We start from the raw sequence: 27,500 nt of genomic DNA on the forward strand, positions 1-27,500 counted from the left end.
ATTCTGGGAAAAAAAACACTTCAGTGGAATGTGATGTCTGAGCTAGTAAATGTAATTGTTTTTTGAAAACAAGGTGCCTATATATAGGGAATAATTTACCTGATTTTTTTCTCAAGTCTCATTATTTATATTATGTTGTGAACCATATATGCAGGTTATTGGTGACATCCGAGTGATCAATCTCAGCAAGTACGGTTTTGACAGGCTTATTCTAGATTCCAATTTATTCTGTCTCCAATTCCCTCTTCACTCTCACCGTAGGAACTATTACCCAAGAATTATAGCAACCTCTACTAGTGAAGCCATTCCCTAGTAGAAGATACAGGGAGTGCAGAATTATTAGGCAAGTTGTATTTTTGAGGATTAATTTTATTTGAGGATTTAATTTGAACAACAACCATGTTCTCAATGAACACAAAAAACTCATTAATATCAAAGCTGAATATTTTTGGAAGTAGTTTTTAGTTTTAGCTATTTTAGGGGGATATCTGTGTGTGCAGGTGACTATTACTGTGCATAATTATTAGGCAACTTAACAAAAAACAAATTCATACCCATTTCAATTATTTATTTTTACCAGTGAAACCAATATAACATCTCAACATTCACAAATATACATGTCTGACATTCAAAAACCAAACAAAAACAAATCAGTGACCAATATAGCCACCTTTCTTTGCAAGGACACTCAAAAGCCTGCCATCCATGGATTCTGTCAGTGTTTTGATCTGTTCACCATCAACATTGCGTGCAGCAGCAACCACAGCCTCCCAGACACTGTTCAGAGAGGTGTACTGTTTTCCCTCCTTGTAAATCGCACATTTGATGATGGACCACAGGTTCTCAATGGGGTTCAGATCAGGTGAACAAGGAGGCCATATCATTAGATTTTCTTCTTTTATACCCTTTCTTGCCAGCCACGCTGTGGAGTACTTGGGCGTGTGTGATGGAGCATTGTCCTGCATGAAAATCATGTTTTTCTTGAAGGATGCAGACTTCTTCCTGTACCACTGCTTGAAGAAGGTGTCTTCCAGAAACTGGCAGTAGGACTGGGAGTTCAGCTTGACTCCATCCTCAACCCGAAAAGGCCCCACAAGCTCATCTTTGATGATACCAGCCCAAACCAGTACTCCACCTCCACCTTGCTGGCGTCTGAGTCGGACTGGAGCTCTCTGCCCTTTACCAATCCAGCCACGGGCCCATCCATCTGGCCCATCAAGACTCACTCTCATTTCATCAGTCCATAAAACCTTAGAAAAATCAGTCTTGAGATATTTCTTGGCCCAGTCTTGACGTTTCAGCTTGTGTGTCTTGTTCAGTGGTGGTCGACTTTCTGCCTTTCTTACCTTGGCCATGTCTCTGAGTATTGCACACCTTGTGCTTTTGGGCACTCAGTGATGTTGCAGCTCTGAAATATGGCCAAACTGGTGGCAAGTGGCATCTTGGCAGCTGCACGCTTGACTTTTCTCAGTTCACGGGCAGTTATTTTGCGCCTTGGTTTTCCACGCTTCTTGCGACCCTGTCGACTATTTTGAATGAAACGCTTGATTGTTCGATGATCACGCTTCAGAAGCTTGGCTATTTTAAGACTGCTGCATCCCTCTGCAATATATCTCACTATTTTTGACTTTTCTGAGCCTGTCAAGTCCTTCTTTTGACCCATTTTGCCAAAGGAAAGGAAGTTGCCTAATAATTATGCACACCTGATATAGGGTGTTGATGTCATTAGACCACACCCCTTCTCATTACAGAGATGCACATCACCTAATATGCTTAATTGGTAGTAGGCTTTCCAGCCTATACAGCTTGGAGTAAGACAACATGCATAACGAGGATGATGTGGTCAAAATACTCATTTGCCTAATAATTCTGCACTCCCTGTATTATTGTTGTCCTCAACCAAGCTGAGGTGACAAACACAAAGAGCTGGACAGACCAGGTGAGTTATAAATGAGCAACAAGTAGAGAAAATGGTAGTTAGTGGATAAGTTGTTGGAATTCTGTCCAGGAATGTGGATTTTTTTCCTCCTTCTCTTGTCTGGATCATGTTGTTCTTTGCATATCTCAATTTTCTGGGGTTAAAGAGCCCCCTGGAGCAGAGGGTGTTAACGGCCTTGCTCAAGAACCCAACAGCGTGGCCCTTTTTTCTCTAAATTCTGAATTCTCATGAGTATGAATCCCAGTATCACCAAGCTCCGTTAATGCTCGAACAACATCCTTAACTCTCAACTGCTCGCTTGTAAAAATGGCATAATTCTAAAGCCCTTTTGAAAAATGGTGATTGTCAAATACCATTAATAAATACAAAACCAATAGCAGGTCGGGTTTATGTTTAACTAATAACATAATTCTTTCAGTTATCATTTGCCACAAATGTCCAATTCAAACTAACAAATACAGAAAAAGAAAACCAGACTCCAATTCCATCTCACATGTGGTTCATGTTAAAAAATGAGACAAGTGTAGACCTGGGTCTGGAAACAACACGCACACATATTTCCAAAATACATAGGTGGGATTCCTATTTTGCATCAATATTCTAATATGTGCACTTGATTTGAATCATTACTGATATTCACAAATGACTGATTCATTCAGGACCTACTCATATTTCTCTATTTTTAATGCATTGATATAATCAAATTCGAAGTGTAAAAAGTGATACTACTCTAGACAATTTATTGAGCCTTCAAGCTGAGGATATTGATGTGAATAGTGATGAATAGGAGCGTAGCATTGCTAAGCCAAACAGCTGAGAGAGCTTAAAGGCAGAACACCTGTACAGCATGAGGGTCCTGCATACCCCGGCCTCCTGGTGGAAAATATGCCATGAATCCCTTCCGATAGACAGACACCACCTCTCTTATCTTCACACCATGGAAAATACACTGTTGAGGAGCAATCTATCAGAGTCAAGAATGTGTTTTTTTTCTTCTCCTGCCTGGAATGAAATTAGCCCCATTTTTCTTTGGACATACATCAGATCAAGAGCATATGTGTAGTTTCTTTTTTTTTTTTTTTTTTTTTTTTAAAACCTACATCTATTGTGAGTAAGATGTTAGTGGGGAAAGCTTAGTGGGGAGCTCATTTGCCTTCAGGTACAAGGGTTGGCATCCTAACTCTGGAGGCAGATGTTCTGCCTCTGATGAATGTGTTGTAGGCTGATTTAGAAATTCCAAAATTTTCCAAAATATGACTGTACCATGCGATTGCTTAGAATCCCATATACAATCCCAGTTTGCTACCGTCAGACCACTGGGTAAGCAATGATAGCCATTGTCCCTAGGGGAAGAGGGCATTATGGGTCCAACAGGGGCAGCTTAAACCCCAGCTTCCCAAAATAGCTGGAATATGCGAAGAATGATTTTTACTGAGCTGTTAAGTACATGTGATATGCAAAAAGCATCTTTCTTTCTTGAGTGAGTGAGTGAGTGAATAAATGAATAAGTGACCAGGCTAGAGTTTTGAAATGCCTGCTGTTTGCTAATCAGGTATGACTCATCAATTATTTACACTCACCTGAACACACACACACCTGCCAACAGGAGGAGTCATGGGCAAGGCTCTGATTCGATATTGTTTTTAATGATCGATTAGGATGGAATAAACATATCTGATGCAAATATAAACTTAAAAGATAACCTTGTAGAAGTAACTTTGTACAATGCTTTTACTGGTTGACCTTAATTATACACAGTGAACCTGTGTTGTAGGTACGTTTTGATATTACATAATAGCGGTTCGATTGTATGAATGAGATAAATGTCGCTGCGGATAAGGGCGTCTGCCAAATGCGGTAAGTGTTAATGCTTATCGATTTTATTCATGAACACAAATGTTGTTATTGCAGCTTGGCAGAGGTGCAAGTTTCAAAATGCCAAACGCATGCAAATTTTCTACCTGGTTATTTTTCGAGACACACCCTGGAATTCTAGTGCACAGTAGAACAATAATCCCAATATATTCCCATGTAATGATTATTTTTACGTTTTACTCTTTTCTTGAGCAAATCAGTTAATTTTATTAATTCTATGTTTCTTAAGAGCATTCACTTTTTATATGCAAACCATAATGTAAGAAGGAAAAAAAATGTGCAGTTTACTCCAGAATCTCAGATTAACATTTTATTAAAAGCAATTTGTCCTTGTTATCAGTTCAAAAGCAGTTTACTTGAAGTTGTAAACAATATTTGGTAAAAGCAGACAATATACAGCATTTTATTTAAGTTTTTTTTTGTTGTTTTTATGACATTTAATTTTATTTTGTAGAAAAAGGGCACGCTCAATCTCTATTTCGTAATCTCTTGATTACTCTATATGACACTTGATTTGATTATCCCTTGTAGGAGAGTATGTTAGGAAGAATAATAAGATGAAGTATAGATTTGCATGCAACAGAGGTTTAAGACTATATACAAGTAGATAACGCTATACCAAGTGTACCATATCAAGTGTGATAAAACACTAATCATTTTGTTTGAATAGTTTATACCCATTACCATGTAGAGCCCAATTCAAGGGAAAAAAGAAAACAAGAGCCCTGTTTTCTATCAGACAAGCCCTTACATAACACAACTTTGAAGAGAGGCTGCACTCCCGTGCCAAGATCTCCGGAATAGATGGAACGCTAGTAAATTTAAGAAGCTTGTTGGATGGCTACTGCAGCTGACGGGGGAGATTCAGGTGCAGACATGGACTCCTCTTTGTCTCCAACGTTATGATCGCCGTTCTCGTGAGATTCTGCGACATTATTTGCTTGTTTGGGCTCCTGTAACTCCTCGTCGTCTACTTTTTCTTCTTCTTCAACTTCTTCTTCTGCAACCTTGTCTGTTGGACCATTTTCGAACTCTGCGTCTTCTGTAGCTGAGGCCCCATCTGCACTGCCTGTGCTGGATGGACTGTGCTCCTTCCCATTAAACTTTTCCTCTTCGTTATGGACCTCTGCCATCGGTAGCTGACCATCTGGTCCCCCCATCGGGGGCACCTCCACTGTTGCATTTTCAGCCACAGCCAGAGGTGCCTCACCTTCTCCATCTCTCGTTTTCTTGACGTTGAAAGTCATGGGTGAGACCCGAAATGATGAGCTCTTGTTGGTCGGGCTTTTGGGATGGCTGGGAGTGAAGCTCTTCATGATCTTTTCGCGCCGCTCTGGGGGCACGATCTTGTTGATCTTCTTCTCGATGCTGCTGCGTGAGAAGGCCTTCTTAAGGCTGTCGACCTTCTTCAGGCTGGACCGTTTAAACTTGTCAGTGCGAGACCACTCCAGACGATCACTGTCGGGTCCTGGGAACTCATCCTCATGCAGCTCTCTGGGCAAGGTGCCACTCGAGTGGGGAGCTCGCTGCTCCTTCCTCTTCATCAGAGGAAAGGCTGATGGTCTGCAATCCTTCTTCATGGGAGTGGTTGGGATCGATCACTGAAGCCCTTTGAGAGGCATTGCCCTCATCCTGCACAGAGGAAATATCTACTGACGAATTCTTGGTTAACAAGGTGGTGGGAATCTCGTTGTCCTCCTGCAAGGAAGAGAACAAAGATAGATGAGGGTTTTTTTCAGGATTTCAGAAAGTTGCAATTGTTCTACCAGAGTTTCACTGGAGATCATTTTGTGGTGTTTAATTGCTTTCCACCTACACTTCCCTCACGTTTCTGTAGTCCAGTATTAGATTTCTCAGGCCCTGAACAGTATTCACAATGTAGCAATCGACAGTTGCACACGTTTCTTCTGGAACCTCTTCGAAGGTGCATAAATGCGGGTTGTCATGACATGCTTTCTGGTTATACAATATCTTTGTGGGCGTTGCCTTGGAAAGAAGGCAAATGTATAATGAAAATGAGAAAACAAAATCGGAGAGAAGTTCTGAAGAAGCAGCGTTAAGTCATGTCAGCACTTGATGCTGGTAAAAGTGTATGGAATTTTACATTTTTTTTATGAATGCCATGAATGAATGCACGGCCTGAAAGCGGCACGCAAAAAATCGTAGAAAAGTCAAGCAATGCTTTTTTTTAAAACAGTATATTGTGCATGTATTCACGTATAGTTTCTCCTCCGACTTTTTGTTCTTGTTGTACAGACCGTTTTCCTCCTAGTCTATTAGTGTTGACACCATATACCAACGTTAACACACTGAAGCTCTCGTTCTAGCTTATATACTGTACATACACACACATATAACGTGGCACGTGTCACCCTCAGGATCCAGAACAGAAATTTGCGAGAGGTATTCTGCTCAACAGGAGTAATCCTGAGGGTAAGGTGGAGCAAAATAGCATTAATCCCACCTGCTCACTAAATCAACCTCCTTCCCACACACACACACACACACCAAAACATGTATATACATGTGCAAACCTTTGAGAACCTGCCCAGGAAAATGTTCCAACTCACCGCCTGGCATGTTTATGCACCTGCAATGGGGCTGCATTAATAATTTTTTCCCCCATTTTTCATTTACCCAATAAAGCATCCATGAAAAACTCTCGCTCAATATGAGGTACACTCTGAGACTTTTTGTATTGGTGCAAGTTCAACCTAGAATGGAGCTAAACTCATGTAACAAAAAACACAGCTACATCTACTATTGGACACCTTTTAAGGGAAGTAAAAATCAAGAAATTTTGGGATGTGATCCAGATCTTTGCAGGATCACAAGGCAGATTAGAGGTATGGCAAAACACCTTCACCACCAAGAACAAAGAAAAGCGTTCTATCCAGGCGTGACCTAATTGAAAGGGTTGCAGTATTTCATTTCATTATGCACGATTTGAGCAGCACAAGCACACCTGCGCAAATAATCCAGGCCAAAGGATGTGTTATTCGAATCTAAATCAACGATCCGCCTCAGCCTTTATCCCGGCTTCAACTTTTGTTATTCGAATCGAAATGAGCATGAAGAGACATCCATGTTCTTTTTTTTCTTTCTTTCTTTTTTTTTGTTTTTCTGCTATCAGGCAGATTCAGGGCCAACAACAAGAATTCGAGACGTCACGAAGGAACTTCACGCACCTTCTACTCCAAGCTCGGAGTTTATGTGTGGGAACGTTGAAGAATTTGTGTCGTGCTGGGGATGATTTCAAGACTTTAAGCACTTTGCATTCTTCCTTGGCCATTTGTGACGGTTCCTGCTTTACAAAGTGCAGATTTTTCTGGCTCAGACTAAATAGTTTGAGAGCCTTTTTTTTCTTCAATTCTCCTGTTGCACCATAAGACTTTTTGTGCAGCAAATCCCCCAAAGGCTCAATTCCAGTCCAAACGAGAGCGTTTTCTGGGTAAACCAGTTTTTCCTCCACTGCCACGGGCTTCAGTGCGCTGAGACTCATCTGACTCATAAACATGATGAAACTTAAACCAGGGCGAAGGCTTTGGGTAGTGAAAAATACTGAAAACATTAAAAAAAAAAAAGCCTTAAAACAAGTTCAGAAGTTCCTGCTCATCCCGAGGTGAACGAGGAACTCTGCTGCGATTTAACGAGCGAGGAGGAGGAGCCCGTTCCGTGTCACGTTTCACGCAACGCCGCTCTGGCTCCGAACGAAACACTGTTTCAAGTCGGGCCTCCGCCTGAGAGCGAGAGCGCACAATGAGCCACTACGCAGCTGATACATGAGCATGCTGGGACACAATTGGGACTTTACCACCCATTTGAAAGAGCTGGAAATTCAGTACACCATCTAGAAAAGCACACCGCAGTCTTTAAATACAGCATAGCGGTTATTTCAGTGCAAATCTGGTTTACGTTTCACTCACGGGAGCTGTGCTGCGATCTTTTGCAAACACTTGCAGCCACTTTCAGCCTTATAACCGTTGCACATACTGTGTATAATTACCTATATTATTTTGCACATGTATATTACCTTTTCATAAACACGGGGTTACACACCATCCATGACCATTGTATTCAATGTATGTAATATATCATAGTCTTACCAACCTGTACACAATTGCACTTTATGTGGCGAGGACACTTACTAGTCCTTAGCGCTGTGTTTTCTGTTATATAGCTTTATGTTGTCTATGTAGCACCAGGGTTTAGAAGGAACGTTGTTTCATTTCACTGTGTACTGCGTCATCTATGTACGGTTAAAATGACAATAAAAGCTTCTTGAAAAAAAATATATTTTACACTGCTTGATGCACCTCCGGTTAGATGCAAACTGTATTTTCGTTGCCTAAACTGTAACATGTGACCGTTGAATCTAATCTGATCCAATCTAAATAAAGGATTTTGCATTCATACAACTGAGCAGGTATGGAATTAAGGACCTTGCTCTCAGTAATGGGAGTTTGGTGTGGATGGGATTTAAACTCACAACCTTTGCATTTAAAGTTCAATGCTTCAACCACTAAGCTACCACCTCCTCCATACATGCAGTTTCTGGTACTATATAAGATTCTGGACACCATATCAATTGAATACAATCGGTGTTGAGTTTCACATCGCTTGCGAAACTCGAGGACTTGAACTAATTTGCATGTTTTACTTATATCCTTGAGATGACTAACCCTCTAAACAAACAGCACAAGCACCAGTAGCCTTCTTCAGCAAATGGATCTGCACAGTTCCACATTCGTGCTTAATTATTCACAAAACACGCTTTTACATAGAAAACTCAATGCGGGTGTCTTTTTCTTATTTCCTTTTTTATCTTCATGCACCGTTTGCAATTCATATTTTGTGCTTTTTTTTTTTTATCTCCTGCTGAACATTGAGAGACGTTTCTGGGAGGAGTAAGAATTTCATTGTATTGTGTAACAGACCGTTTCCTATCCGTATAACAATAAACCTTTGAATCTTGAAACGAGGTGGCTTTATGAAACGGCAGCTTCTCATTCAGCTCGGATTTGTTGAGCACTATGCCGATTGGTTCGCTCACACGTGAGAACGTAATAACCCTCTCAGGATGTATTTTTAGATACATGTAAAAACATTTGCATTAAGCGGTGTCAATGACCAGCCTTTGTGTTCGTTATTTTTTTTAATTGATAGGACCTGAAAAAGATGAATATCTGCTTGAAAGGTATTGCTTTTAATTTGCAACCCCTGCACACCTTTTTTAGTATGAAATGGGGATGGTTTACAATCCAGATTTTTCCGTTTCAAGCCTCTGTGACGAGATGCATTTTCTAAGTCTAACAATAATCTACATTTTGGATTATATACTTTCTTTTGGCTTCTCCCATTAGGGGTCCCACAGCGAATCATCCGTATCTATGATCCGCATGTTTGATGTGGCACGTTGTTACGATGGATGCCCTTCCTAACGCAACCCTCCCATTTATCCTGGCTTGGGACCGGCACTGAGAGTGGCTGGGGTTGGTTCCCTGACATTTTGGATTATATACCACGTTGAATATGTTCAACCTGGTGTTATTTGATGATGTGGGCTCATAATAGGCTATAATAGGTGTGAATTATATTAATTAATTATATTAAATATATTTCTGTATTTTGAACAAATTCACCAAGAATCCCAAGTTTATATTCTTCTCTGTTTGTTAGGTTGCTAAATTCATGCATGCCTTTTAAGCAAGTGCACTACAGGAGGGTAGAACAAGACGAAGGGTGTATGTCTTTGAAAACATTGTTACACGCTCATACCCCTGCTTCAACATGTAATCAGAGCCTAGATACTTAATGCACTCCTGTGAAAGCCTCCGAACTATTAGAGTGGAAACATCATGGGAGGAACAAGGATATAAATGTGTTTGTGTGTGTCAAAGACAATGGTAGTGAAAGAAATAAAATACAGGACCGAAGCAGAGGAAAGGCAAATGTTATAGTACAATATAGGACATTTTCATTAAAGCTGGTTCCACAGGAAGGAGCAGATAAAATGAAGAGGTTTATGCAGCGATTGCAATTCAGCATTCAAAGCAGTAACAAAACCGAAGATCCTGCAGAAATCCAGACGAGACGATGAGCAAGACGTCACACAATTTGTCAATGATTTGATAAAAGATTGCGTTTTGGACAGTTTTTGGGTATAAATATTGTATGCTTTTATCCCTAAACCAATAAGCAGTTGGTCTCAAATGTCTGTACAACCGTACAGTATTACAAAAAATAAAAAAAATTATACAATGTATACAATAAGAGTGGTTTAGATCTTTAACGTCCATTTTATTTATTAACTAATAATATTTAAAGAACCCGAAAGGGAACAAACTTTCAATGCACGTTTATTTTTATATTCAGGATTACGTTCGTGCATTTTTTTTTTTTATTTGGTGAGCAACAATTGTATCGTATTGTTTTACACTTAATTATATTATTTATTTATTTACCGTACACCTCATATTAATGGAAAATCAACCATTTTTCTTACCATTACATAGTCAGAAAATAAAAAAACAGCACACTAAAGGCCCCTCCCCCGTAATATTTGCATTGGAAAGCAATGGCAATTCATCTGCATGTACTTTGACTAACCGAAAGCCTGAGCCTCTGTGTTTGTTGAATTAAATGGAAAAAAAAATCACATTAAATTTCATTGCGCTAAACCTGCGCACAACCACAACCTCGAAGCCTGGGTTCAGCACACGGATAATTATATGCATCCTGTGTCAGAAATGACATTGCCATGGATACCGGCTCGGGACAGGGTTTCTGCAAAACCACCAATAAAGCCTTGTCACAACTATGCAAAAAAAAAAAAAAGAATACGGTGGATATATGATGTGTCACCACATGGAAGGAAGGAAGGATGTGGACTTCCCACTGGTTGAAAGAAATGACCAGCACAGTGATATGAACCTGACCTTTTACATGATGCTCTGATCTGGAAAAAAACACAAATTTCAGGTTCTGGATGACAAAAAGAAAGCTGCAAACTTATGGGTTGAATCTGCTTTAGATGTTTTACAACGATCACGTGTTTCATCTGAATTTGGGTGTAGTTTAGCAAATTTGGCAAAAGTATTTTAGCCTAATTGTTTTCACCTTACATTTTATTGGAAGCGTTTGGATTTTTTTTAAAAATCACAGTCCCACTGAATTCTCAAATCTGATTGGTCAGAATGAGTTTCTACACCCGTAGCTTTCTAAAGTATAAAATAACGCAGGAACTTTTATGGTTTATAAGGTAAAGTATGAAATAAGTCAAACTGTTTAGTTTTAGAGCCTTTGCAATCACATTTTCTCTATAACATGGCTAGCTGGTGGTGTTCTTGTTATTACCTTCAAGATGGACCGAGCAAGGGTGTCTGGTTAGTTTGTAGGTGCTGTAGTTAAAGTGATAACAGGAACTACCTCAACTAATGAATGTTCCACAACAATCGAAATGCAACTATAATGTTGGTGTAAAAGAAAAAAAGAGAAATGATGTAATATTTGGCAATTTGTAGTTGAATGAGATAAAAAAAAAAAAAAAAGGTTGTAACAGTATCTTCTCTTCATGTCTGGACACATCACATCAATCTGTCATTATTATTATTATTTTTACCACAGTAGTTATATTAGCTTCTTGTACAATAATCCTTCATTTATCATTTTGGTTATGTTCCAATACCACCTACGATAAACAAATAAATGCGATAAACGGACGCCACCCCAAAAATGTTATTATATGTATAGAGTACTGTACTGTATTAACATTTTACTTCATTTTATAATTCATATAGGTTTATTAATCAATGTCATTATTTTAAAATAAAACTCCATCAAAACAATTCCCTATAAGTTTTTTGCATATGTGGCAAATGCAATTCCACAATAAACCAGGGGGGGCGCCAGATTCGAACCACGGTAAATCGGGGGGTTACTGTATGTTTTTTTTTTTAAATAATACAATCAACCCCTGATAATCCGCGGTTCTGAACTCGCAGCTCGGAAAATTCGTGGGTTCTCATTTGGAACCTGACTAACAGCAAATTGCGGATTATTTTAAAATTTGGTGGGAATCTGCAGCAGGTCCGAATGTTCAGGAACGTTAGGAATAACATTTTAAACTATGTTTTCACTAACAAATTTTATAAAATTTGTAAAAAACATTATTGTATTAAAGTGATAATGTCTAGGTGAATTTACTAAGGTACCATAGCGGCTGCAGGGGTGCGTCCAAAATTCGGATGCGAATGCGAATTGTCCAAAGTGCTGCACAAACAAAATGAATCGAATTAATAAAAACTAATAATACAACCACATTTCCAGAATATAAATACATTCTAAGGGAACCACCACAGTATATTCCTTTTCATTTCATATTTGTCCAGAAATCCCCTACTTTCCTTAGTTTTAGTACGATATTGCGCTTTTCTATGTTAGATTAATGGTGTCTTTCCATTGATGGTGAGTCAAAATCTCCAAAAGGCCCTGGATGGAACCTTCTAGCTTCTCCTTTACATAAAAGGCTTGGCTATATTAAGTACACAATGAGTCATGCTAATTACACAACCTCAAATAAACTTTTAGGTGTGTGTGTGTGTATAGTTGGAAAGCCTACTGTTCTCTGTAACAGTAAAACGAATTTTTTGGTGCATGGTTCAGCAAATTATTGGAAATAAATGCACCTTGCTGTATAGAACGTTGCATAAATGTTGTAATATCAATGCTAATACTTTAGGAAAAAAGTATATAAATATATCAGTATATAATAAGTATCTAATGAAGTATAAAAGGCTCAGAGCTATTATATGAACTTAGGCTTGATGGTGATGATGTAATCACAGCAAATTATTAAATTAAAGCCATTTATTTATTTATTTTTTACACAAAAATACAATAATGTTTCCTGATTCGCTGTGGCCGTCTGTCAATAAGTTAGCAAATGCGTGACTAGTGCTCATATTCTAGACCTCCAGATTAATAATCGATCCGTGAATAAACACACACTGCGCTTTAATGTTTGCTTTGTTGTATTCGCATTTGATATCTTTCTGCCCAACCAGTGAAAAGCGCGAGATAAGACATAGATTAGCACCAGAGCTGACGAATCTGAATCGGTTAAGCGAGACCAGCTCTGAGTACACTTTTTCCTCTTTGCTTTTTTTTTTTTTTTTTTTTTACCACCACATCAATTTGTTTTTCCATCCGTTCTGTCTCTCGTCACCTCTCCCCCCCCTGAGCTATTTGGAATGATCTACCTCTTCTCTTAATGCTCTTGCAATTTTTTTTTACTTTTATATAATCTTCACCCTTTAAGCATGCCATGTTTCTATTATTTTTTTTATCCATCAATTAGACTTCTTTTTTTAATACCGTTTCACGAATTACTTGTAGTAACCTTTCTCTCTCTATCGTTCTATCGCTTTCTCTCAGGGGAGAAACCCAGCTTTGCCTTGGAGCTCCGGGACCAAGATAAGAAGTAACCATGCACAAGCAACTGATTGAAAGTGTAGAAATGGACACACACATGCAAAAAAAGGACATTTCATGATATTGATGTCCTCAATACTTGATCTTGTACTATTATTGCAGCTGAAGGACAAAGTTTTTTGAGAAACTGAAGAGAAAAAAGGGGTTTTCAGGGAAAATCTGGGTCTTTTCTGCTAACATATAGATCCTCGAGTGCATTTTGTGGTATAACTTTGTACAAAATGCGATTACCCTGATATGTGTTTTTGTCGGAGCGTGGCCTGCTGCAGTACCAGGCGTAATAGGATGTTCTCATAAACAGAAGCTATCAAGGAACTTCCTTTTGTAGCGACTCGGAGGAGCCATAGACATTCCCACAATTTGCGTCTTAATTGCTGAGCAGTAAATAGCAACAAACTATCAGCACAGACAATACACACCCACAGAGCTTACCATAACAACCTGATCTACTGGTCCCAGAGGTAGCAGTTAAAAACAACAGTGGTTTAAATCAAAAGAATGTGATGTTTTCGAGTTAAACAGTTACATGTCTATTGACAAAATGTGGCATCGGCTTATTTTGTTTTGTCTGTGAGACCGGATCGTTTATCACTTCCCTTAAAGAAGTAAGCGAGGAGCTTTTTCTAGCGCAATACACATCAAATATTCAAAATCAACCTTGAAAACTTCTATAGATCTCGAATGCATTCACACTAATCTAAACTACGAGGTTGAGGTGGTCGTAGATAAAGATGTACAAACACCAGCTCAAGACTATACACCAATTTACTGTAGTCCTCGATGTTTACAACAATACAAAGCCCTTAGGTTTTCCTCCATTTACACGATGTTAGAAATATGACAACATTACGTACATGTAAAAATGCTGCTAAAATGTTGGATGTTAAGACCGATTGTCTTTTGCCACTGTATCCCAGGATACGATATTTAAATGCAAAGTCTTCTGCTTCTCGTCCAGTGAAAGCATGCAAACTTGCTTTAACTGTCGAAAGATCGATACACACTATAGAAACAAAAGTTTGTGGACACCTAAATATTAGATTTGTATCTACTTTTTGGACATCCCATTCCACATGTTGTGCCTATTTGCTCTTATAATTAACTTCACTCATCTGGAAAGATATTCCAATAAATTTCAGTGTGCTTGTGGCGCTTGGTACTCATTCAGCTAGTAAAGTCAGGTATTGATATAGATGAAGTAAGGAGGCCTGGGGTGAATTTTAGCATTTTAATTCATCCCAAATGTGTTCTATAGGCTTTATAGCCTTATAGCAAGCCACTCAAGATCTTTCAGTCCAAACCATATAAAGCATATCTACAAAAGTATTGTGATGCTGGAACAGGTTTGGTTTTTCCTGGTTGAAGTGAAGAGAAAATGCAATGCTCCTGGAGCATCCAAAGACGTCCTGTACACTCCTGTGCTTCTAATTTTGTGTGAACAGCTTTGGGAGGAACCACATATGGCTGGAAAAGTCAAGTGTCCCAATACTTTAGTGCAAATAGATAAGAAAAGATTATATTGCCAGTGTGTGACGTAGTAGTGTTGCAGTGTGTGTGAACCTACTGAGTGTGTGTATGGTGATGCATTAATATCCTTGTTTAACATCGTATATGTTACACTGAGCATAGACCAGTATAAAGCGGTTTCTGAAGATGAGTGAATGATGGGGGCATGTAATGAGCCGTGATGGGGGTGGTGGAACAAAAAATGTAAAATGAAGACAAATGACTAAAAAAAAAAACAGTCATTAAAGTCGTGTTTAATGTGTTTAATGCTACCTCTCATTAGGGCGGTTAGAACATGCTAAGGAGGACGCTGCAGTTGAGCAGCAGACCTGTCACTCAACACACACACTCTTTTATTGTTTTTAAACCCACTTTCAAGCTCAGAAATTATGCAGATCGCAGGACTTGTGTACTCTGTTCGGACCTCTACTAACATTAAGCACGAAGAAAGAGAAAAAAATAGCATAGCAAAGTTTTTTGTTTTTTTTCTGAGGGCACCAACCGGATGCAAAATCAAACACACAAATATGTGCAAAGTATATATACCCCAGACCAGTTCATTTCCCGAAAAAGATAAACAATGCCTGTGTTTTAAATATCATTTCTCTTCAGTACAGAACCCTGGTATTTGCGATAATAGCGGTTGCATGGTTTGGATGTAATCTAATAAAAATACGTAATCAAATATTATAAAGTTGTAACACAATAAGGGATCACGTTAGCTACTGAACTGCTCTAAAAGACATGAACATATTCAATTTGGAAAGGTGCGAGGTTTAACACACCTAACACCACCACACCTCGTCTGGTAATGAAAGAACAGACGATTTTGCCACGTGTTGAAAAAACACGTATAGCAGTACAGGACACACCCTGTTGATAGCAGCTTTAGTCTTTCTCTCTCTCGCTCTTTCTCTCACTCTCAGCACTGGGTATTGTTCCGAATCGACTCCAGCGTTGGCTTTAACACCGACACTGACCAACCCCTATGATATTACATGAAACCTTTCATTTACAACAGCTCCAGTGAGAGTCTGCAGCACAGCTGGGTCATTTCACTTCTTCTGCACTCCACTAGTCATTATGTAATAAGATAATTTAGGAGTTAACCCCTCCCTGGACCGAAGGATTGGTCCTTTTGGCATTGCGAATTTAGAAATCGGAATCGTATTCGTGAAAATAGCTGCGGAAAAAGTCATGGTGAAATGGCTTGAAGGTTGCGTTTCATTTGGAGTCTTTTGAAGATGTTATAACGCAGCTATCTGAAATCCAATCAAAGCAAACCTAAGCCCATAAACTGCAATTTTCTTGATGTTTGTATTCAAATTGGTGGATATTTTTGCAAACTTGCAGATCTCCAAACAAAGTTTTTTTTTTTTTTTTTTTTTTTCGTGGTCAAATTCCAAGAAATCGTCCGTTCCCTTGAATTAACCAGGAAATGAACTGTGTAAAATACTCCAGCCTGCAGTGGGGTAAGCTCCTGCTCCTGCAGGTCTATACACGCTCTAACATGGTGTTTGGTGGATCCAGTTAATGTTTGAAGCTCGAGGAAAAAAACTCCACCTGCCCTCATAAGGAGCTGTGAAGGAATTCATAAATGCCAGGGGGTGATGAACTGCGAGCAACCCCGCCCTCTGTTTCCCGCCTTCCTACCTGAATTAGCTCCGCTAGATTGGCAGTTTTTAAACGCTCCAAAATGTAAATTGTGGTGCATTTATAATATAAAAGATTGGTGCCAGATTGGTCCAGTATATTGAGGCAAACAGCATTATTAACAGCAGCGGTATCTTCAGAAAGCTCAATTGCAGCTCGGTAAATAACCGGCATGCAGTCAATAGACGCCATCGACCGACTTAGACATTGACTCAAGAATCAGATGCTTTTTCTGTCACGTTCCGAAAACAAATCGGAGCCTCCTCTGATATCCTCAAGCAAACAAAATGTTGTGATTCAATTTTGTGATGATTCAATGTGTGATGTAATGTATACATCGAGAAGCGTGGGAGTAGCTGTCAATGTTTTCCTAACACTTGGAAAAAAATTAAAACCCACATGCTCCAACAAGAGAAACAGACATTGTTATCAGGCTTATCAACCAGTAAGCCAACCCCTGAGGCAATTTGAATGGGCTGAAAAGCTTGATGTTTGCACTGCAGGTCAACACAATTCTCTATCAAGAGCCTCACACGTTTTTTTTTTTTTTCTTTTTTTCGTGGTCAAATTCCAAGAAATCGTCCGTTCCTTGAATTAACCAGGAAATGAACTGTGTAAAATACTCCAGCCTGCAGTGGGGTAAGCTCCTGCTCCTGCAGGTCTATACACGCTCTAACATGGTGTTTGGTGGATCCAGTTAATGTTTGAAGCTCGAGGAAAAAAAACTCCACCTGCCCTCATAAGGAGCTGTGAAGGAATTCATAAATGCCAGGGGGTGATGAACTGCGAGCAACCCCGCCCTCTGTTTCCCGCCTTCCTACCTGAATTAGCTCCGCTAGATTGGCAGTTTTTAAACGCTCCAAAATGTAAATTGTGGTGCATTTATAATATAAAAGATTGGTGCCAGATTGGTCCAGTATATTGAGGCAAACAGCATTATTAACAGCAGCGGTATCTTCAGAAAGCTCAATTGCAGCTCGGTAAATAACCGGCGTGCAGTCAATAGACGCCATCGACCGACTTAGACATCGACTCAAGAATCAGATGCTTTTTCTGTCACGTTCCGAATACAAATCGGAGCCTCCTCTGATATCCTCAAGCAAACAAAATGTTGTGATTCAATTTTGTGATGATTCAATGTGTGATGTAATGTATACATCGAGAAGCGTGGGAGTAGCTGTCAATGTTTTCCTAACACTTCGGAAAAAAAATTAAAACCCACATGCTCCAACAAGAGAAACAGACATTGTTATCAGGCTTATCAACCAGTAAGCCAACCCCTGAGGCAATTTGAATGGGCTGAAAAGCTTGATGTTTGCACTGCAGGTCAACACAATTCTCTATCAAGAGCCTCACACGTTTTTTTTTTTTTTTCCGTACCATACATAATAGAGCAACGTCTGAACCATACAATGCATCTCTAGTTTGGATTACATGGATTAGTCCTGACTAAACACACCCACTAGGCTGCCTAGCTGGTTGAGGGAGAACATCCGTGACTTCGGTTAGTCATTTTCACTTTCAAAAAAGAGACCTAAACACGTCGTTGGGCATTTTTGCCCGAAAGATGAACTGAGGACACTGGATTCTTTGTAATCCACTATCACTGGGTCTCACACACACACACATTTTCTGACTTTCTTCTGACACACACATCTCTTCACCACCTGCTGCTGTTTACATTGCTAGTTATTCACTCTGGAGCAACTTTTAGTAGCTTAGTGTATCTTTCTAAGCTCATTTTTGGCTACTCATAATATTCCACACCATTATCTATAAAATATAATATTTGGTATAAAGATATTTCTTCTTGCTGTTTCCACATTACTGTTAGAGTATCCTGGCTCAGTTATGTAATAAATACTCCTGTCTTTACACATCTCTTGTACCGGAAAAGTGTTTCAGCTCGATTCCATCAATCTCGTCTACACCGTGATGAAAAGTGACCAAGCATGACCTGCCATCCATGGGGAGGAACTCGAACTCACCTGAAAAATGAGCACCTTGAAGTGATTCCTCTTGAGCAGGTGTGCATGGTTGATCTCCAGACGCTTTACCTGGCCGCTCTGGCGATCGAGGCGCTCGCGCACTTCCTTGACGTAGATGCCAGTCTTGCGCGAGCGCTCGAGCAGCTTGTTGACCCCGCCAGAGGTTGCCGTATGGCTCTTGCTCAAGCGAGTCAAGTCGGCTTGCACGGCCCGCACAGTGCCCTCCAGATCAGCCTGGCGTTTCTCCATGCGCCGCTGGTTTTCCTGCACAGTCTCGATCATCACCACCAGCTGGTCGAGCAGCGCCACTACGGTGATGGCGCTCACCTGGGTTGCGGGCCCTGTTGGGCTGGCTGGAGATTTGTTCCGGGTGAGAGTGTGAGTCGGGGAGGTAGGAGTTGAACTGGGGATGAAGAAATCCTGGGCCTCCACCGCTGGAGCAGGGGAGGCCTCAGAGTTGGTTTGAGCAGGCAGAGTGGATGAGCTTTGATCAGCTCGAGCAGCATCTTCGCCCATGTTGGAGGATCTGGTCGACAGAAAAAAAGTGTGGCTCTTTTTCTTTGGAGACTTGCAAATCGTATGACTTCACCTGTGAACTCTACTCAGGAAGCCTGGCTGCTTCTATTTCAGGAGGTCTGTCACATGGATGTGCTTCGCTGCCTCCCACGTCTCCTGAACACAACAACATTCCCGACACACCACTTAAAAACTCCCCACACACCCAGAGGAGGAGCCAGGTTGCCTAGCTAGCCCAGCCCAATGGTCTAAAGTAAGCTGGAGTGTCAGTGTGTGTTTGTGTGAGAATATCTCTGGTTTGGGAGTGTATGAAGGACAGATAAGGAAAGGCAATACCATAGTATGATTGCGATGCTGTTTTTGGTAGTAGAGGATATACACCTGTATGCAATAACCGGATCAAACCTACACTATGGGTCTTGTTTCCACTTCTAATGTTCTCTTCAGCACTCAGACTAAAGAACTCGGACAATGAGGAAATTCAAATTTACACAGTGTGTTTATATTTACTCTTGGGACCATGCCAGGATGATCCCTAATCACACACATTCTCATATTCCCATCCTGCTCTTTCTCTTTATTACACACACTCCCTATGAGCATGTGCAGTGGCACCAAGAATGCAAGAACATGAGGTTATACCAGACCCGAGTGGTAACATTAAAATGGTGAAATGTGTCCCATCATATTCTTCAGTGCTGAAATGCTTAAACGAGAAGAATTCCGGTTTAAGACAACATTGCTAAGTTTGTGTGTGTTATAACAAGAGGTCATGTTCATGCCAGAGAATATGAAAGCGTCTTTGTTACACAATCAAACTTGCGCCCGGGTGAACGTTTGTTTTTAGTCATTCCCCGAGAATTCAAAATCACCTTGAAAAAAACTAAAAAAAACATTCTCGAGTACACACACAAGGATTACGTTTCCTTTGTCGGATCAGAGATGGGAATTTGCTCATCCTGTGCTTGCTTTCTGGAAAAAAGGAAGAGATTCTCACCCTTTTTGGCCTTTTGTGTCTTTGCACACATACGCACACACACTCATACACACCGATGGCTTCTGCTTTTCTTTTTTTAAACAAGGAACGAGCATGATTATTGTAAAGCATCTTCATTTGATCACGTTCATGACTTCTATAAATTGTGTTCATTCAAATTCATTTTTTTCTGCAGCCTCACCATACACAAGAGTCTCCTAGAGCCCTCTACTGGTCAAAATCAAACATTGCAAGAAGGTAATGGAGTACTTTCTTTCACAGTTGTTTCAAGTCGTGAGAGGCCATGTGTTATAATCCATTTTTCGTCCTTGTTTTCTAGTTATCACAACTTCCTTTTTTCCGTGATCTCAAAATACAAATATACAATTTTGTAATGTCGAGATAATGAGACAATTGTCATGATAAGGAAACAGCTTTTATGTCGAGCTCATGAGAAATGAAGTCTTGATAATGAGCAAACACTTTTGTTATGTCGAGATCACAAGAAAATTACGGCATGGTAAAATATTATAATGCATGGCCTCTTAGGACTTCAATAAATACCTCTGGCTACTAGAAACATTTTCAATCAAGGTGCAGAAAATTATGAAAATAGACCATGAATGGAACATAAACAAGCATAACCCATGTGTGATTTTAATGGGGACTTAATATTTACTTAATATTCATAATCAGATCACCTTTAGATCACCTGATCTTATAGGCAATATTAATTTATGACTTTTATAGCTGACGCATTCTTTCATAACCCCCTTATTACCACTTTATCTGCGTAAAGCAGCTTTGAGACAATTGTAAAACGTGCAACGCAAATAAAGTGGTATTGAATCGAACCTATAATTAATTTCCTCTCTTGCGATGGCATGCTCCTGTGATAAGACCATATCTACGAGAGTGAAAACGAACCGATCGTCGTGAACGTCTGTAGAGCTGAGCTGCTCCAGGTGATGTGGATTTATATTGCTATTGAAACCTGCAACATCCTGAAGCTGATCTCTGTGGATCTGAGGATTATTGTGTAATTTGCGTGCAGCACACTGGCTGTTACTTTTGTGTTTCATTGCCGTGGGAAAATTCCAGAGCGCAGATAAACGTGCCTCTACAGATCAGCCTGAATTGGTAGCGTCACCACAGTGTTCTCGAATGCTCAAACAAAAACAAGCTGAACATCCTTTATTTGTCGCATATACACCACTGATGTCTAGAGACTCCGCCCTCAGAGCGGGGAACAAGTAAGTCTTAAGGACAGTGAGGGCCAAACTGTCCTGAACCTTTCGAGAGGCTAAGCATTTACATGCCAAGAGAATCCACGGCCACTTCCAGGACAGTGGAGACACCAGGCACATGTGGTAGAACATCCAGGCGATCACGAACTACATGACAACTTTACCTGCCTGTGGCCATGACGCCGTTCTTCCTCATGCGCCCAACGAATTCTATGCGCTTTTTGGGGCTCACATTCCATATTTAGTCCCAAGTCCCATATTCTCTCCACAACTCTGGGAAGATGTTCGACCAGATTTTGGAGTGTTCTTGTGGAGATTTGTGCTCATTCAGACACAAGGGTGTTAGTAAAGTCAGGCACTGAAGTAGGTGAGGTGAGAAGTTTCAGTAGGTCGCCTAGTTCGAGTATAGGGAAAATTTTATGCGACTGCATCCAAAGACAAATTTCTATCCCTGACACTGGACCGGAATATAAATATGTCAAGGAACAATTTTTACATGTCCATCATGATTTCATTGCTATCAAGCTAGAACGTTTGCAAGCCATTGAGCTGTTGCATCTGGATTCAGTTTGGATTTTATATATATATAAAATCCATATTTTATATAAATACTGTAATAAAGAAATATTCAATGTTCGAACCCGAGACAGAAGATCACCTCCGCTGAATTCTTCCCGGTATTGCATTTATGTAATCTGCCATAATATTGAGACAGATATGATTTAAAGCTGAAGGGGCAAGTCCGGTTGGGAAAGTTTCCAAGACAATAAATACCAAGAAACACATCCTTGCACACACATTCAATGCTTCCTGTTCACCCTTTCCTCCCATGGTGCTGGTTGAGGACAGGGTCATAGTCCAGTCTGTTTTCCTGCAAATAATCAGAGAAAATCCTGTGCTGAATAGGAATCCCAGGGTCTGTTTACAATTTATTTGACTGTATGCAAATAGGTTCCAAAAAGGGCTTCAAAACCAAATGTTAGTAATCCAAGTATTTGGGTACTCATGAATTTCTAGTTTTTCTCACAGAAGCTTTCAGTTCTGTCTTATGTTTCAGCTTCACCCTGGCCAAATCATCCCCTCAGACCCGTGTCTGCTGTGTTTCCTTGGTGTTATAATTGCAAATTTCTACTCTTTGTTTTGTCTCTTGTTTGGCAAAATCTTCTACTAATACTCAGTCACTAACATCTCATAAGTAATAAACTTTTTGCCCCAATGTCACTATGTCCACCCCTAAACCTTCCCAGTCTCAATCTCCACCCCTGATCTCTGCCTCTGAACCTTCCCAGTCTCAATCTCTGCTCCTGATCTGTCCCAGTCTCAATCTCTACCCCTAATCCCTTCCATTTTCAATCTCTGCCCCTAAACATTCTTAGTCTTAATCTCCACCCCAAACCTTCCCAGTGTCAAGCTTTGCCTCCGAACCTCCCCAGTCTTAATTTCTGCCTCTGAACCTCCCCACCCCAGTCTTTATTTCTGCCTCAAACCTCCCCAGTTTTAATCTCTGCCCCTAAACCTTCCCAGTCTGTCTCCGCTCCTGATCTGTCCCAGTCTCAATCTCCACCTCTAAACTTTCCCAGTTTTAATCTCTACTCCTAAACCTTCCCAGTCTCAATTTCTGCCCCTGATCCTTTACACTTTCAATCTCTACCACTAAACCTTCCCAATCTTAATCTTTGCTCCTAAACCTCCCCAGTCTCAATCTCTGCCCCTTCATCTTTCCAGTCATCCATTCCTGCCCCTGATCTTGCCCCTGTTTCAGACTGTGCCCTTAATCCTTCTTCAAATTCCACTCTTCCTCTTGATCCACCACCTCTGCTTCTGCTCCAAATCCAAATGTTTTTGACACTTTCTTTCCAAGTCTTACACAAAGACACTCTGATCACTCCCAATCCCGGAATGATCCTGCCGCAGACTTCGGTCCTGTCACTGATCATGCCCATGACTTGCACAGACACTGATCTTGTAGTATCATGTAGCCCCCAGGTATTTTTTAATACCTGCTCTACGTATTTATTTTTTTATATAGTCTACTCGGAGGACTTCTTCACCACACCAGCAAAGGTTCATACAGGGATTTTAGACCAACATCTTTGGAAAAATAAAAAGTGAATCAAAAATTATAGTCATAATCTCATGTATTGTATTGTAATGGAAAATATATGAAAGAATCCTTGATTGAAATATCAGAGCCTGTATTCCGCGCCACCACTCCCACGTCTCGCCAAGGACAAAAAGGCATCAATTGCTAACATCCTAATATAATAGAATTCACACTAGTGCCCCCTACTTGTGCACCTACCTTACGTCTGCATAAAACAAGAATTTGTGTCATATTAATTTAAAGGTCAAACATGTTTCGCGGCTCCAGGCAAATTTTATTTGGTGGGAGAGGGACGTGAAAATGGCTCTTTCGTTTGTGAAGGTTGCAGACCATGGTCTAGACCAAAACTGTCAGGATTTCCAAGAATCGATATTCATTATGGTATCAATGGAGTCTACAGAATCAGTATATCAGTATTGACACACCCCAGACTGGAAAGAATATTGCAAGGGAAGGTCCATTTTTACTAAAAATATCAGTATCCGTTATTTTTACTCCTCATTGTCGAAAGACTCCATGCGTGAATCAGTATGGAAATCAGTGTGCCAGCCATGATGTATGATTTTCTCAAATTCATTCATTGAGTGCCGTCTTTCTTTTTTTGCCATGTGAGGTGCGTTGTGTATGCAAATATCGTTTAAGATTACCAATGTACCAATGTCGATTATAATGTCACAACTGGATTTGCATTTTTAATGGGTCAGTTCCGATAAGCTCTGGATCTAAGGCACAAGAAGTTACATTATTTTGCACAAAGTCTACCCCCTAGTGGTCAGAACAGGTGTAACACATAACGTATCATATATATCAGGCTCGAGAGACGGTGTTTATAGCAAAAAAAAATCATCCGTCTAAACTTGACATTAATCCACAGATGTAGTGTTGTCTATAAAAAAAGTTACGAACCCCTATTCTTGCCAAACTGGCACCCGCCATAAAAATACAGTTGCATGCTATTATCTGTTTTGTGATATAAATTATTTATTTACATTTACAGAAAAAGGACCCCACCAAGACAAAACAAAGAAACTAGTGGAAATATTACCCATACATAACCAAATATAGGACGTGTCCTAACGTAATGTCCTAAGATCCTCTCGGGTTTGTGTCCTGTGCCACAGGTAGAAGGCACCGCGTGTCACCCACCCCCCTCAGCCTCACCTACAACCCCACCATCACCCCTCCCCTCCCCTCTGTCTAGTAGTGCAGTAGTCCGGGATGGTCCGTCGTGTTGCACCAGGAGGCAGGAGGGAGCGGCTGGATCTCTAATCTCTTGTGACTACACATCCCCACGACTGGGAGGCTTCTCCCGACGCTTAGATGAGGCGGGTGGAGGCGCGAAGGGTGTTCTCCGAGTTGTAGTGCGTGACGTTTTGCTTCTGACGGTTGATACGGTTAGTCCGTGGGCACTTTCTGTTCGAAAGACAAGAAAAGAAAACAATGTGTGAACATTAAAGACATCTGAGTGTATATTTAAACATTTCTTTATTTCAGCCAATTCGGACTTTATTTATTAGAATTGGCAGAATAGTCGGAATTTCTGAAAAAATGTCAGAAATGCAAGAAATAGAGTCGGAATTGCGAGAAATAAATTCAGAATGAGCAGAAATGAAGTTGAAAATGTGCAAAATAAAGTACGAATCAGACAAATGTATGCATATGTCATTTTTTTTAGGCTCTGATTTTTTTTATTTTCTTTTGTAAGCACTTTGCTGGCACCTAGTGGTTTGACACAGGGTGTGAAAATTAAATACTGGGTCTAAGCCAAACATAATCAGCATTTAAATTAGTATAAAAAATTAAAAATAAAAGTCAATAGAAGCCCGTGTAAGATGCTTGGCATCTTTTCTTCGCTATCAGTTCATTAAGATTTGGGGTTAGGTTTTGTGCTGGGGCGACTCTCAGGATAAAGCGATGGCGTGCATCGGTGAGAAACTCCTCGGTGTGCTTTTGTTTACCTTCATAAAAGAGAAAAGTTGCTCACACTGTACTTTCAACCGTGCAGAGCGTTTGAGCAGCCTGTAGGTGGAGATGAAGCATCGTTTCTGGGACAAAGCGTGGAAGTTGTGGAGTGCCCACAGAGTCAAAAATTGCCAATTATAACAGAAATATGATATTACTTTGCGGCCTGGATATAATGGATCCTTGGGGCGAAAGTAGCCCAGGGGCCTTGAGCTTAAAATGTCTGGTATAAGGGATACAGTACGGATCTTTAAAACATTTTGGATGTCTTTTTTTTTTCCCTTTATTTATTTTTTGTGCTCATTCTACTCATTAGAAGAGCTATTATTTATGTCATGCTGGCTCCAGAGGCCATGGCTAGCATCAAGCATTGGCAGTGAAACTGAAATTTGTGCACCTCAGCGTGATTCCCACATTTTGTATCGTCCGTTTTTGTTGCATTAGCATAACAGTAGCTGGTGCTACAAAGGGTAATGCTCAAAAATTAAATGACTTATAAATGAGAAATATATAAAATATTGTATAAATCTTTTAGAAACACATTAAGTGATTTGAGTCTCAAATCCAGTCCTTGAAGATATTCAGGTTTTCCACGGCATGCATGAAGACTATTTCATTTTCAATGTGTGAAACTTCTTGGCACTACAGAGGGGGTGATGCTGCCAGATTGGGTAAAAAACCAGTCAGAATTGCGAGAAATAGTCACAAAAAACATGAAATTTTGAATACCAAGGTAACAGTCTAGGACATTCAAAGTTTTGGCCTCTAGGTTTCTGAAAAGCCTGCTTTGCCTCATGGGATCTTCAAAGGAACATATTACACGTTTTAGCTCCGGGGTAAAGGTCAGCTTCTCCAGTTAAAGCCACATGTAACAGCGAGTCTACATTTCTGCAGTCTTGTAGGAACACTTTCCCTTCGCACGTCCAGGCAGATTCCAATTACATGCTGTACGGTGTCTGTAGCAGTGTAGTGTTTCTTTGAGCCAGGATAGAGCAGCGGGAAACACAGCAAACCTCTCCTGTGGAGATTTCTTCTTTGTACTTTACATTTGTATCATCACTTTCTGAAGGATACCCGAAGAACGACTGCGTTAATTACAGCGTTTTATCTAGTTTCGCATTTTACTTATCTGTAGACATTCATATTTTCTGTCAGATTTCAATATATCCTGAGATACTTCATGTTTTTTAATCAGTTCCTTACTGCTTTTTCATGCAGATGTCTCCTTAACTGTGATCTACAGCATGATCATGAATACATTTTCTTGTGATTTTGACGTAACAGTGCTTTATTTTCTGCGTATTCGGTTTAAAAGAGCACCAGAAACATTCGCAAAGCGCAAGATCTTTAAGATCGATTGCGTCGTGAGGTAACTTTTTTTTTTTTTTCGTCAAGATCAAACTAAATCATGCTAAAGAAAAAATAGCTTTTGTTATGTTGAGAAAATTCAAAAAACAAGATAGAAAAAACATATAAAGCATGGCCTCTTAGGACTTCCGTAAAATCTGGGGAGGAATCGCGTATTTTCCCGTACCCCCCCCAGCCCCCCACCCCCCTGCAGCTAATTTCCTGAGTTTGAGCGGACCGCGCCTTCGCAAAATCGACAAGCCCATTGGGAATTTTTCCAGATGCTCCAGATGGCTGGTTTGCTGTATTCCGCTGTCTATCGTTGATCTGTAAGTGAACGCTCCCCCTGCCGGCTCCCTCTTTGCGCTCTGTGTAGAGCACTTAAGTCTGGAGTCGAGTCTGAATGTTCGTTCAGAAGGTTATTCGAGAGTGAAGCGGATTTCAGCTTTAACCACTGATCCTCGCGCCGCAATCTGCTGACCTTCAACGGAGTTTTAATTCGGCAGCCTCCCAGTGGAACCCGAATAAACTCCCACTGGAAGTTGAACCGTGATGAGGCGTGTGTGTGTGTGTGTGTGTGTGTGTGTGTGTGTGTGGCCATCAGCTTGCTAGTGTTCATAGGCTCTCTAGAACTATGTATGAACTGCAGCGTATCAGGCTGAATATCAGGCTGTGACTTCCTTTATCGGGTGGGAATACACGTTAGATTATAGTGCTCTGGGATCTCCGATGTGTGCCCTCGGATCGAAAGGTCAAGAGTTCAAATCCCACCACCACCAACCGCCACTGATGGGCCTGTAAACAACCGCTTAGTTGTATAAAATGACATGAACGTAAGATGAAAATGAAAGTTTCAGACTCACCGGGTGATACACAGCACCACCACACAGATGAT

At 40.4% G+C, this 27,500-nt stretch overlaps 2 protein-coding genes and 1 long non-coding RNA gene across 5 annotated transcripts in view; 1 reads left to right on the forward strand and 2 right to left on the reverse strand.

The window, feature by feature from the left end:
* The first annotated feature begins 1,881 nt into the window (after nucleotides 1-1,881).
* Nucleotides 1,882-24,544, forward strand: LOC124382043. The gene is made up of 3 exons (XR_006924968.1): nucleotides 1,882-1,939; nucleotides 20,142-20,203; nucleotides 24,418-24,544. It is a non-coding gene; the product is annotated as an uncharacterized LOC124382043 (long non-coding RNA).
* cavin2a (caveolae associated protein 2a) lies at nucleotides 4,112-19,145 on the reverse strand. Its single transcript, XM_046844101.1, is given in 3 exon segments — nucleotides 4,112-5,326; nucleotides 5,328-5,512; nucleotides 18,454-19,145. Coding segments are annotated over 3 exon segments (1,392 nt in total). The 5' UTR covers nucleotides 18,970-19,145; the 3' UTR covers nucleotides 4,112-4,635.
* The window catches only part of tmeff2a (transmembrane protein with EGF-like and two follistatin-like domains 2a), a 94,740-nt gene continuing 91,091 nt past the window's right edge, over nucleotides 23,852-27,500 (reverse strand). The window contains exons 9-10 of one of the 3 annotated variants that reach the window (XM_046844122.1): nucleotides 27,469-27,500; nucleotides 23,852-24,709 (exon numbers count right to left, since the gene is read on the reverse strand). The exon at nucleotides 27,469-27,500 is cut by the window's right edge and continues 127 nt beyond it. In XM_046844122.1, the coding sequence (XP_046700078.1) occupies nucleotides 24,613-24,709; nucleotides 27,469-27,500 (129 nt within the window). In that variant the 3' untranslated portion in view covers nucleotides 23,852-24,612. The remainder of the gene's footprint in view (nucleotides 24,710-27,468) is intronic. The other 2 variants (XR_006924967.1, XR_006924966.1) reach the window with 2 other exon arrangements.

This window comes from Silurus meridionalis, chromosome 3, assembly GCF_014805685.1.
Source record: "Silurus meridionalis isolate SWU-2019-XX chromosome 3, ASM1480568v1, whole genome shotgun sequence".
Classification (NCBI taxonomy): domain Eukaryota; kingdom Metazoa; phylum Chordata; class Actinopteri; order Siluriformes; family Siluridae; genus Silurus; species Silurus meridionalis.